We start from the raw sequence: 12,445 nt of genomic DNA, 5'->3' as shown, positions 1-12,445 counted from the left end.
ATATTAATTTGTATTAAAATGGTTAGGTCTAAATTCTTACAGTTCTGGTTTAAGCAAGGGCAGTTAATCCACATTTTAGCATATTGGGGCAAATTTGTCCCTCATGTTAACTCCATATGTTCTGGGGGAACTTTGCACCAGGAAGGCATTTGGCACTTTTTCTTGGTTTCTTAACCACCCACCTCAAGGGTAGCAAAGTTCAGTGTAAACATTTTGCATTTGAAAATGAGAAATCAGCACATTTATATGTGACTGTTGCCTTGTTCTGATAGACAAAATGCTGCAAGCCTCTTGAACGGTGTTCAGTCTGTGACAGAACTGAAAGACACATGAAGCCACTTTTTTTTTTTTGTTTGTTTTAATGCTTTTAAATCTTTGGAGTGCTGTCACATAGTTTCCATACAGAACAGGGATGACTGCAGTTTTATTTTTCACACAGTGGTATTTCTTGCATTTGCTCAGCTTGCCTGTAGTGTAGTGTTTAGGCAGAGAAGTAATACAGTTAATTAAAAGCAAACAAAAAACCCCCTAAACAAAACAGAAAAGCACCAATTTTAGACTATATATACTAAACATAGAATTGGCTGGGGCTTGTTGTCTACAATAAGTCTGAAATATGGAAGTATCTTAGGTGAATCTGTTGGCATAGCAACTTAGACTGAGTGGAAGAGTGCCATCATAGTCAGAAAATAGTATATGTTGTGATGTTAGTGCATGCTGCTGCCACTTCTCTGCAGACAAGGCCCTCTGGGGTTCACATTAAACTCGGAATGATTCAGTTCAGGCTTCTGAGAACACTTGGTCCCTGTACACATACACTGTAGCTTAATGTAGATATTACCGAGGACGTTATCCCAGTCACTCCCGTAACAGCAGGATGGCACCGACCCTTGGGGTTAGCATGCTGAGAATGGGCAGAAGGGCCAGCTTAGCTCCAGCAGTCGTATGGTTCATGCCTTCATCTACATCAGCTGTTTATTATCGCTTCTCTCAGGATTGTTCAAAGGCTGCAGAAGTTACCGGATGGGATACCAGGCTGTTCCTTGCTATTTGGGATAAAGGGAGCAGGAGTGTCTGTTCTCTGGGGGAGGGAGACAAAGATGTTACGATAGCATATGAAGCACTTGTATATGGCAGCATTGAGACTCAAATTTGTCCAAATGAGGAAAAACAGAATATCAAAGCCTTACTCTTGGTCAAGGCAGATGTGCTGTTAAGAATTATTTTTTTAATTTAACATTTTTTAGCATCAACAGAGATGGAAAAGCTGTCATTGCTTTTAGGCCTTGCTTCCAATGAAGGTCTCTTTGTAACTATATACTCATACCTGAGTGATGCAACTCACTGCAGGTCAAAAGATTACAAACTCCAGTGATTGCAGTGGGAGAGCTCACAGAAGCTTGTGATTCTTCACTTGTGCATATCTTATAATACAGAGAAATTTAGTGAGTGTTAGAGCACTGTGGAAACAATCTACATAGTTGTCTGAGTTCTCCAGCACTGTAATGGCAGATACTGCAGGACCTCCACCACCAACCATCAGCAGTGCTTTCTGCAGCCCTGCTTCACTCGTTTATTTTTTGGTGGCTGGTCATTTTCTTCTTATTTATAGTTGGGGTACAGTTGGAATCCCTGTGAATTTCTTCTGTAGGAAGAGGCAGAGAAGGCTATACATAATGTATAAGGGGGATTGAAGGTTATATGTAATATATAAGGGATAATGGGATTGCCCTTCCTGAGTGCACAGAACTAAGCTGTGCCAACTAATAAAAAGAATAATCAACAACTTCGAGGTAGGGACAGAGAAAATGAAGCAGAGAGGACTGGTTTGGCTCTTCCTGGGTTGATGCAGCCTTGTCTTCCTAAGGCAGAAAGCCAGGGCTCACAGGGATATGAAACCATAAATGCTGGTCTCAGGGAGAAGGGAAAAGGAAGCAGTCCAAGGAATGCTGGTGAAAGCTGCCAAGCATGCAGCAGGGAAGGCCTGTGGGCAGGAGTACCTGTCTCTCCCAGCCAAAGATCTGGATTAGCTGCACTAAGGGGACTTTCCAATCATCGCTTGTGAGCTTTGTAGGGCTAAGGGAAAACATGAATGTTGTCAGACTCATTATACTGCTGCTTTGTGCTTCAGGGTTGACACAGCTATTAAGGCAGTGCTCAATGCTTTGAATTCTGAAAACTGCAGCACTTGTTTTGGATCTCAAAAAGAGGTTAGCATTTACAGTGTGCCACGTCCTTATTTAATCAAAGCTTCACACGGAGACCCTAGAAGAATAGAACTGTTTAACATAGCACATGCATCAAAATTTTACATAGTGAATGAGGCAGGTGCTCGTAACCAAATGGGAACCAACCTTTGCTGGCATGTAAAAGTCTTGTGTTAAAACACTTGCAGCTTCAATACAGAAGTTCTGTTCACATCTTTTTTTATAGGAAGAATGTAATAAATGAGGTTTTCTGATACTCTGCTAGCCTGAAATCAGTAAGGGTCACTCTGCATCTGCAAACTGATGGACAGAGCCTTAGCTGAAGCCAGTGAAACCTCCCTAACTTGTGTTAGTAGGGCATAGAGACTTTAACAGTGTTATTTCTTTTTTCAGATACAGTCAGACGGTAGGAGATACAAAAGCCTGTAGTAGCTGTGCTAAACACAAATCCTTGTGCAAACTCTAATGATCTAATGCAGGATTGCAACTGTAGTAATCATGACTAATAACTTGCTTTTAGATACTTTTACTCAGCAGTCTGAAAGTGCTAACTGCTACCTAAATATAGATTAAAAAGTTACTCTGAAAGGTTTGGTCTATTTGTTTCAATCTCCTTATGAAAACAAAGGCTGTGGACAGTTCATGAGAAAAATCTTGAAGTCTCTCATGTATAAAACCTTCAGATATGAGTGCTGTGTGGCTTCAGCTGGATTTGCATATTGTCAGCATTTTCTGACATTGTAATGGATAAAAATATATATTTAAGCTTAGTGTATTGTGTCCAGTTCTGAATTTTGGAGTTCTGTACAAAAATGGAAATACTAATTAGAAAAAGCTGTGTAAAGAACAAACTTGTCTGGAGGTTAAATGCTGCTGATTGAATACTGCATCAAACTGTCACAGCAACTGTTTCTTAGTGACTCAAGCTTTATGAATATTTACCAGAGTTTCCTGGGTGAAAGCAATTCAAAACATTACTTTCCAGGTAACTGCTAAAGTTTTGGGTCTCCTTTACTAGGAGCAAATGTTTGCTTTGTTAGCAAAGCACTTGCTGAGCAAGGGGGAATTGATGGGACTATTTTGCTTTACCATGTGCAGAGTATCAGTGCTGGTGGTGTGGATACTCAACAAATACCACGGGACTAATCTTCTGTTTAGGAATAATGCAAGGCCGTCAAGCCACATTTCTGTATATGTAAACCTCATTTAGGGGAGAAGGACATAACAGCTGATAAACGCCATTTACACCTTCCCCAAAATAAGCTGTTAACCAGTTCTTATCCTTTTTATCATTGCCACCATCTGTAAAAGGGGGCCTGCAATTCTGGGCAGTAGTGTTCAGTCTTAGGATATGGAGCCTGCAAGACACAGTTGGTCTGGCCATTTCCTCCTTCCTTTTCTCACTCCATCTGCAGGCTCTTTCTTGACTGCCCTCTGAACTGAATTGCTACAGGACCTGCTAGGACATAAGAAAAGAGGTGCCCTATTTGGCATTAATAGGGGCATGAATATTTACCTTGGGACAGGTGTGCTTCCAGCTAGCTGAGAGTTAACACCCCTCCTGTGCCAGGACAGGCTAGATTTATTCACTGTAACACTTCTTAAATGCTGGAGAGCTAGGACATTGTGGGCCAAGGATTTCCTAGAAGCTGAACTCAAAGTGAAGGCCTGTATTACACATTTAAATTTTACTAGGGCAGAATTTTCTCTGTTAATTTATGTATCATACGTATTTCTTGCTGATGTGCTTTCAGTTCAACAAAATAAACCAAAGTGTGCCAGTTGCAGAATAAAATTGCTTTCTAGTAGTGCAGAGATAAAATTGATTGACAGCTGGAAGTTTGGTATCATTGAAGACTGTTATCTGGAATCTTCTGCTAAACTGCTGGCAATAACACTTCCGTCTGAAGTACAGATTTCATTTGAATTTGCTCAGTTGATTTTTTTCATTTTGAAGAATTCTTTCTGTAGTCTAGGGAGAGTCTAGGACAGAAGGTAACACAGAAGATAGTTTCTAGAATTTCATCGCATTGAAATTTGCCTGTGTAATATTGCCTCAGAGTAGAAATGCAGCTGGCTAGCTCACTGTTCCAGTGGTGTATTACATCAGTGCTTCTGTCAGGCTCTTTTGTCTGTAGAAATCTGCAGACAGTCAAGCTTTTTGATTAATAATTCAATGGAATAAAGTATTTCTTTGATATTTCACTTCTGTCCGAAGCATCTGCTTTCCACATTATGTTAGGGCAACAAAATGCAGTTGTATTTGATCAATAAGCTCTACTGAGTGTTACCACGTGAACTGTCCGCATTCTAGCACATTGGATCTGTATTTCCTGGAAACACTAGCATTGGGTAAAGCACATTCTGGTACTTTAGACTGGATTCTCAGAAAGCACTACTCACCCTCTACTGTCTGACTTCCTAAAACCACTGCCTTTTTTGACAGAGTATTTTCACCTCATTTAGATGGTCATACTAGAGAAGAAATTGTTTAAGTCCTTTATTACAAAGATCAAAAGTCATGGTTACCATTTACATACACAATTTACAAATTATTCACAAAAGGAGTAACAGATATGCAAGAACTGACAGCTTCAGCCCAAGTTGGGGATGGGACAGTGTATTTGTTTCCCTGCTTTATTTACTAAGAGATGTTTGTTTTTCATTGTCTGTATGTGTTAAACACTGATCTAGTGTTTATGTAGCACCTTTAGTCATAACCATGCAAATGTTTACATGCTTATCTTTCCTTGAAAGAGTGCAGTGCATGTATAAACATGCACTTGGATCTCTACTCTCTTCACACTACTGAGTATTTGTTGGTCAGAAATCCTGTTGATTTTCGTACAATACAGTGGTCCGGCTTGGAAAAGTTGATTTGTAGGATTTTATTGATTTGAGCAATGTGTCATTAAAACAAAAATGGAGATTACTACCAGAACTCTTACTCTAAGAACTAAATTAACTATGGCTGCTATATCTTTCAAGAATACTGTATGATCTTAAGATATTAACCATGTTGTTAGATGTCTTTGATACCACAACTGATTTATTGCTTTTCCTTCATTCAGGTTAGCATGTTTTATACCGTTGCCTAAAGCTATTTCAGAGACTGGGAAACTTAACAACAAAGAATTTTGAGAGATTTGGTAAATAAGCAAACCTTTCACAGAATATTTTACAGCACTTAACAAAAGGGAAAATGAGTTTCCAAATCCCCTGATATGAAAGCACAATATCAACAGTGCAGTAGCTGCCATTTAGCTAAACCTACAAATATCCATAATTTTCACTTTTTGCTGTCCACTGGGATGACATGTACGACAAAATGCTTGAAGGATCACATCGATTTAGGAGCAAACACAAATATAAATACAGAAATCACCGATGTGACGTTGCATCCAAATTCTAAGCAATAAAGCAAAACACTTCACAAAAGTTGTTACATCTAGTGGAACTGTTTAGTGGGAATAATCCAAATACTTATGACAGTATTATGATGGTATGACTTTCTACCCAGCTGTCAAATATTCTTTACCATGAACTTTTCAGTATTCTCAGGGTGTCAGATAAAGAATGTTGCAGATGCCATGGTAAACTTAAAATACAATAATAGGCAAAGATTTTAGTGGCACCACCTGTACATACAACGTAGTTGTTGGAACCTTACGCAACAAAGCAACGTTACAGTATGCCTTTGTTAAGGCTTCTTGCTGGTTTAAAAAGGTAGATTTTTCATTTGGGAGATTGTCCAGCAGTATTGGTTTCACATCTCTTCAGTGGAAGGTCTCTTTATTGATCCACATAAGACTGCGCGTTTCATTTGGTTTGCATTCATACTCAATACTGCCAAAACTGTTTCCCCATTGGCAATGATCCCGTTTGTGGTAGTTGTAGAATTTGACTTGCCAGACCGTTTCAAAAACACCAATGTCGTTAAACTGTGAGGAAGAGGGAGTATCAGTGTTAGAGAGTTGATCATTTTGTTGGTTTCTCTCTTAATGAGGAACAACACTCTAATGAAAGTATGGAATGTATAACAGCTGCTGCAAGGGTTATTGTTTCTCAAGTCAATAAATCAAAGATGTGTAAAGCCTGCTCTAGCAGTCACAAAGTCTTTTATGCTTAGGCATACATAAAACATGAAGGATCAGACTCTCCATACACTGTCCTCTTGCACTTATATCTGAGAAAGGCAAGGGAGTAAAAATGTTCAAGTTCCCATATGGATAAATGTTACTAACAGCAAGAATCAAAGCTATAATCATTCCTAAGATGACACAGCGGTAGCTGACCCAATGATCTCAAAGTGGATTGTATGTACTGTAGCCCTTGTAGCAGTGATCTGTAGTGATACAGGCCATCACTTCACCTTTATACCATACCTGGAGACTGCAGTTAGGATTGGGAAGATTCCTTGTTTTGCACAGTCTGAAATCTTTAAGGTCCCTGTATTTTGTAGCCTTGTGTTTGCAGTGTCTTGACTGAGACACACTGCTGTTAGACCACTTACTCCTTCCCTGGGATTCTGTTTCGCATTTGACATGAAACTTAAGCAGAAGTAGTTCTTTGTGCATTTCTGTAATTGCTAGTTTTACTGTGATAGTGCAGTTTTTCAAAGTTAGATATGAGTGACAGAAGCTAGGAAGGAGATAATCAGCGTATTTAGCAAGTAAGTATCTAATACAGTGAAGGAGTAGTGAGACATTGACTGTAAGTTGTCTGATTGTGCTTGCAACTTTGAAGTGAATGAGACTATGGCTATACTAAATTCTGTAGAATAAAATCTCCTATTTTTTTAAGCCACTGCTAGACAGCTATGAACAAGGCTTTCAAGGATAGATTATGATTGCAATTATGGTTGTATAAAATTTGAATTCATGTGCCTTGAGACCTTGCAGAGAATCTGAAGTGTGGGTGTGAGGCCTATATGTACTGCTGCTGGTCCCAGTAGTAGGGCTTGTGTATGCTGTTAGAAGATACTAGATAGTGGATTCAGTGCTACTGAACAGCACTGTTCTTCAACATTTCTTCCTTTTAAATATTTCCATCACTCACTTTAATGACAGCTTCTTCACTTGACTGTTTTCCCATCATGTGCCTGGGATCTGACCTCTGATCATCTGCCTATTATGATCACACTTGCAAAGTCAGTATGAAAGGCCTTCTACAAAGTGACTCTTCCTGAGTTGTAAGCAGAGCCTCCTGTATCCAGTTTTCTCAGAAGGACACGTTTGGGTTTTTTTAGTTCAAGATGTGGTTTGTAAGCTGCTGCTGCTGCTGCCTAATGGACATTGCTTTAAACCTTCCGCCAGCCCACTGTGCTGTTGTCAAGTCTAAATTTAAGTTACCAGAATTGTGTGCTGTTAGTGGAAGGTTTTTATTTGGCTCCAGTTCCAAGTGTTACCTTAAAGGAGTAGCTGAACTATTTCTGCTGCTTCCTTTGACAAAGAGAGAATCAAGTGTACAGGCTATTTTCTCTCTCCTAGTAACTAAAATCTTAATTAAGGAATTTTTTAATTAATCATCTTTGATAGTAATCCTGATACGCTCATGATGCAAGACAGTAAAGGTTAAGCACATTGGATATTACTGTGCACAGTCTACAAAGAGAAATTGTCAGAGTAGTGTCAGCCACCCTCAGTGTGGAAAGAGAAAGAAAAGGCATTTTAATAGCATTTGTAGAAGGTGATATGATACAAGAGCAGCATTTAATTTCATTAATGTATGGAGGATCTGAATTTCACCAAGATAGAGGAAGAAAACAAATTCTTTCTTCCTCCAATGACCCAGTTTGCTGAGCTACCCTGAGTAGTTTGACTGCTATGGATTTCCAGAAGGAAAGAATTAATTGCAGAGCTTTTCTACTACCATGTGCCTCCCCCCCTCAGCCCTGTACTTAGCGCCTGCAGCAGCTCTGTGGCATAGTGAGCAATCTGCATCCTCAGAGCTCCCCTTAATTCCTGTGGCTCCTGCAGCTGAATCCTGGCTCCTCCACTGGACCTGTACATGGGCTTTCCCAGGGCGGAGGGATGGCCCTACCCTTTGTAGGTGAGGCTTAGAAGCCTATTTCCCTGTCTGCTATTCTGTCACGCAGTGCTATAGGCATGAATAGTTATTTAATCACTCCCTCTGAATTTGCATGCTAGGATGATTTGATGGCTCTTTATTACTGGGAATAGAGGTCTAGCTTCTTTATTCAATCTTAGTCTAGTCTGACCAAGAATAAAATGAGACCCAGAGAGGTTTCTAACTTTGTTTACACCATTTGCTAGACAGTTTAGCAGTTTCTGGATAGTGTGCATAATTGAGCATTCAGGTAACAGAAACGCATCCTCAGATTCTGGAATTCAGAAACAGAATTGTTGTTTTACATGCATAAACTATGGCTTTAACAGGTCAGATGTCTACTAGCCAGTTAAAGTAGGAGCACAAAGAATTGTTTGTTTAAAGTTTTAGAGCAGATGGGAAATAAATTCTTAGGGACCTTGATGGACCTTCTGTCTTTCAGGCATTAGATTGGCAGTCTCAGACCAGTTTTTAACTGCAGGACTGACCTCACAATCTATTTATTTCTAATGTGATTTCATATTTTATGCCTTAAATAGCGTCCTTATCTCCCTAGGATGCATAAGGATCCTGCCTGTTCTAGAAAAGGAAGTGGAAGCAGAAGTTCCTCATGTCGAAGCAAAACTTAAAGCTGTATGCAGTAAGTCCAGTTTTGAAGATTCAGGAAGTAGGTATTAGAAGCAGTTTTCAGACTGGGCTATCTGTTATGGCTCTGTCTAGCTATGAGTTACACATGTAAATCCCTGTTGAGTTTCCTATATTTAATACTTCAAACTATCAGTTGTGGATGTCTAAGTCTGTACTGAAGAACCTATCTATCAAAATCAAACCCTAAAAGGGGTTGAGGACCTGCTTAATGCTTGAAAACTCTCTTAGCTTCCTGGTTAATATCCACAGATTTGATTTGTGAAAGCAACTGTTGGGACAAATATTGTGGCTACTCATTCTGATGCTGCAACAAACCATCTCAGAGCTTCTGTCTGAAAATCAGACCTTCCTTGCATTTCTTGGAATTACTTCATTTACAATTTGACTTGGTTTTCTCCGTAAGAAAAGTTAAACTTTCAGATTTTCAGAGTTCCCATTAGTGCAATGCTTATGGGTAAAGGTACCAAACCAGGGATGCCATAGTCAAAGCGGCTGTTTTTTTGGGAGCGCTGCCCTTTCACCTCCTGGTATAAGGACATTGTGAAATGTAACTCAACAGTGGCATCCAGCAGCCCTGTTCTGCTGGTTGAGAAGTCATACTGGGCGTTTGGTCTTCCTGGGAGTTGACTGTATAGAAAAGTGATTAATGTGGACAAATACTTCAGGGTAGTCTTACTAAGCTAAGATTATGAAGTGGTAACTGTTAATGTAATGTGGGTCTCCAAAACTAAGTTAGGCATGCTGTAATTATTAGAAACTCCAAATGGAGATGTTAACAGTTCTTATTCAGAAGGGGATTGTTGTGCTAAATGATGATTACAGGAAAAAGTAGTGAAGATAAAGATCAAGATGAAATCTTGTGTGCAGTGAGCAAATGTGAGAAAAAGCTGAAATCTGGTGGGCTTGGCAAGGTCCTAAGCTTGTAAAAGTTGGAACAGACCCTTAAGAGAGCTTCAGATGAAGATGGCTTACTGCCTTGTTTCCCCTTTTGGTGCAGGAGGCATAGAATAAACAGCAGGAATCCCTCACAGCTGTAATCAGGAGAGCGGAAAAAACCCAAACAGCCAAACCAAAGCCAGAACTAACCAAATCTCCCTCTACACCCTGAGCGCACCACCCAGAGGGTGTGTGGAAATCTGCCTGCTGCTCTTCCTGTCTTCTGTCAGCTCTGCTGCCTTATGGGCTGGAGCTTTCGTCATCTCACTTTGGGGCCATGGCATATATCGATTCTGGCCCTTGGAGCTTCTCTTTAAGGTTGGGGTGAGGAGCCACTTGAATAAGACCTTAGGTTAGTGAATGCAGAGATAATGTGATAATGGAAGTGTATGGGGAAAGAAGGGGAGAAGACAGCCTTTGGGGGGCTGTGGGGGTGTGCTCACGCATGCTTTCAGCCTCTGGCAGGCCCTCAGGCATCCTGCAGGTGACAGGTGGAAGGGGAGGGTGGTCACCCCTTGTGCTTCGGGTGTGCTCTACTCCAAAAAACCTGGCAGTGCTGGCAGGCAAAAGGGGGGTCCCTGTATGCCAAGCGCTTGGATTCTAAGCCTGGGACCTTGGTGGGCGTGGCCTGAAGTCTGTAATATGTCCTGCAGAAGAGGCGAGGGGTTCAGCGCTCATTTCTTTCTGCTGCAACACCCCAAGGGCTTTGCTGGTCTCTAGAAATCCCCCTACTACTTCGTGGCCCTTGCTGCTCTCCTGACTTCCCCTTGGGAAGCAGGGTTTGTGTTTTCCAGCTACGCGCCCACCAGCAGTCTTACCAGTGCAGAGCAAAGAAGGAGGAGGGCAGCAGCTGTGATCAGTCTTTGCCCTGGAATATTTGACCTCGACACTTCTCTCCAGGAGTCAACCCCCCCCCCCCGCCCCTTGCCTCCCTGTGCCAGGCTGGGGGTACCACGTACCTGCATGTTGACCTGGATGGGCTGTCTCTCCCCGCTCTTGGTATGGGGCACCCCTTCTGTGTCGTAGATGCCTGTGTAAGAGGCCACCTGCGCATCCCTCGATATCTCTTCCAGGGGGACATTGACGCCGCCGATGCCCATTGTCCTGCAAAGAGAGAGGATCCAGCCTTGCACCAGCCCTTCACTCCCCATTCCTGGCAGCTTGGAGCCAGCACGCTGGCTGGCAGCCTGGCAGCCTCTCTGCTGGGGGATGCTTCAGGGATTTCAGCAGCCTTGCAGCTGCTGCTGACTCACTGGGGCTCCTGAAAAATGTCAGGGCTCTGCAGTCACCCAAGGAAGGTGTCGAAAAGAAAGGCGGGAGGGATCTGATCTGGAGTAGCGGGGGAGAGGTTAGTTGAAGCTCTTCTCCAGGGCCGCCCCTCCACCCAGAGCTGGTTCCCCAGCTGCAATCCGCCCTGGTCCCAGTCTCTGCTTTGCCGTGCTGCAGCGGGGCTTGGGCTGCAGCCAGAGGGGCCTCTTCCCTCTGCCTCCAGGGCAAACCGCGGGCAAGGGGGGGGAGAAAAGGGGCTCCGGGAGAAGGTGGGCAGGGAGCGGCTCCCTAACGCGGCCTCACTCCCGAGCCAGCCGGGCAGAGCCCGGGAACAGCTGGCCACGGACCTAAAAACGGGGCCACAGAACCAAAAGGGGCGGGGAGCGAAAAATCACGGAAACTCCGTGCTGTCAGCCTGCCGGGAAAAAATATTAAACCTCTCAAAACTAAAGGAGCGGGGAAGGCCGAGCGGGGGGAGCCGCCCCGAGCGGGGAGGCTGCACTTACGTGGCCTGGACGGTGCCGGGCCGTAGGGCCACCTCGATCTTGTACTTGGCCCCGGTCAGCAGCTTGATGGTGCGGTTCTGGCCGAAGCGCTGCCCGTCCACCTTGAAATACACCGCCCCGTCGTTGGGCTGGATTTTGAGGGAGACGCTGATTTTCACGAGGCCGGGGATGTCGCCCATCGCTTGTCGCCGGGGCGGGGGGGAGGGGGGGGGCCGCGGGCTTTGCGCTCGTCTCGCCCCCTCCGCGGAAGGCGGCTGGCCGGGACAGGAGAGCGAGGCTGCGAGGGAGAGGAAGAGGAGGAGGGAGGAGGAAGAGGAGGGGCTGCCGGATCCCAGCCAGCCCTGCCCTTCCCAAAAGCAGCGGATGATCTATTTGGTTTTTCCCTCCCCCTAATCGCGGCGCAGCATCTGGGCGGCGGATGCACCACACCCCCCCCATCCTCCCCGATCTCCCGGGCTGGGGGACATTTGCAGCTGCTCAGATAACAGCCGGTTTCCAGGGAGTTAATCCGGCCCCGATTACTGCAGCCTTAATCCCGCCGTTCGCCCCGGAGGGAGCGCGGGGGCCCCGCACCGGGCGGGGCGCCGCCGCCGTTCAGCACCACGGACAGCGGCGCGGGCGGGGCGGGAGGGACCCGCCGGGCTCCTCCGCCGGCGGGCAGCGCGCTGGGGGCAGCCCCCTCCCAACCGCCCCACCGGGGGGGATACCCCTCCCAACCACCCCGCTGGGGACAGCCCCCTCCCAACCGCCCCACCGGGGGGGACAGCCCCCTCCCAACCGCCCCGCCGGGGGGGGAGCCCCCTCCCAACC

At 44.3% G+C, this 12,445-nt stretch overlaps 1 protein-coding gene across 2 annotated transcripts; it reads right to left on the bottom strand.

Annotated features, from left to right (window-relative positions):
• Positions 1-361: 361 nt before the first annotated feature.
• Positions 362-12,138, bottom strand: CNRIP1 (cannabinoid receptor interacting protein 1). 2 transcript variants are annotated; one of them, XM_074817266.1, is made up of 3 exons: positions 11,636-12,138; positions 10,820-10,964; positions 362-1,081 (listed from the first exon to the last, which is right to left on the bottom strand). In XM_074817266.1, the coding sequence occupies exons 1-3, from the start codon at positions 11,812-11,814 to the stop codon at positions 1,001-1,003; spliced, it is 405 nt and encodes a 134-aa protein (XP_074673367.1). In that variant the 5' UTR covers positions 11,815-12,138; the 3' UTR covers positions 362-1,000. The 2 variants fall into 2 exon arrangements, with proteins under 2 accessions (XP_074673367.1, XP_074673366.1); XM_074817265.1 differs by lacking the exon at positions 362-1,081 and adding an exon at positions 4,691-6,148 and having other exon boundaries at positions 11,636-12,110.
• Positions 12,139-12,445: the final 307 nt, after the last annotated feature.

The sequence above is a fragment of the Strix aluco genome, chromosome 3 (assembly GCF_031877795.1).
Source record: "Strix aluco isolate bStrAlu1 chromosome 3, bStrAlu1.hap1, whole genome shotgun sequence".
NCBI classification, from domain to species: Eukaryota; Metazoa; Chordata; class Aves; order Strigiformes; family Strigidae; genus Strix; species Strix aluco.
Note: the sequence above shows the minus strand (reverse complement) of the source record. Positions and strands in the feature narration are given on the sequence as shown.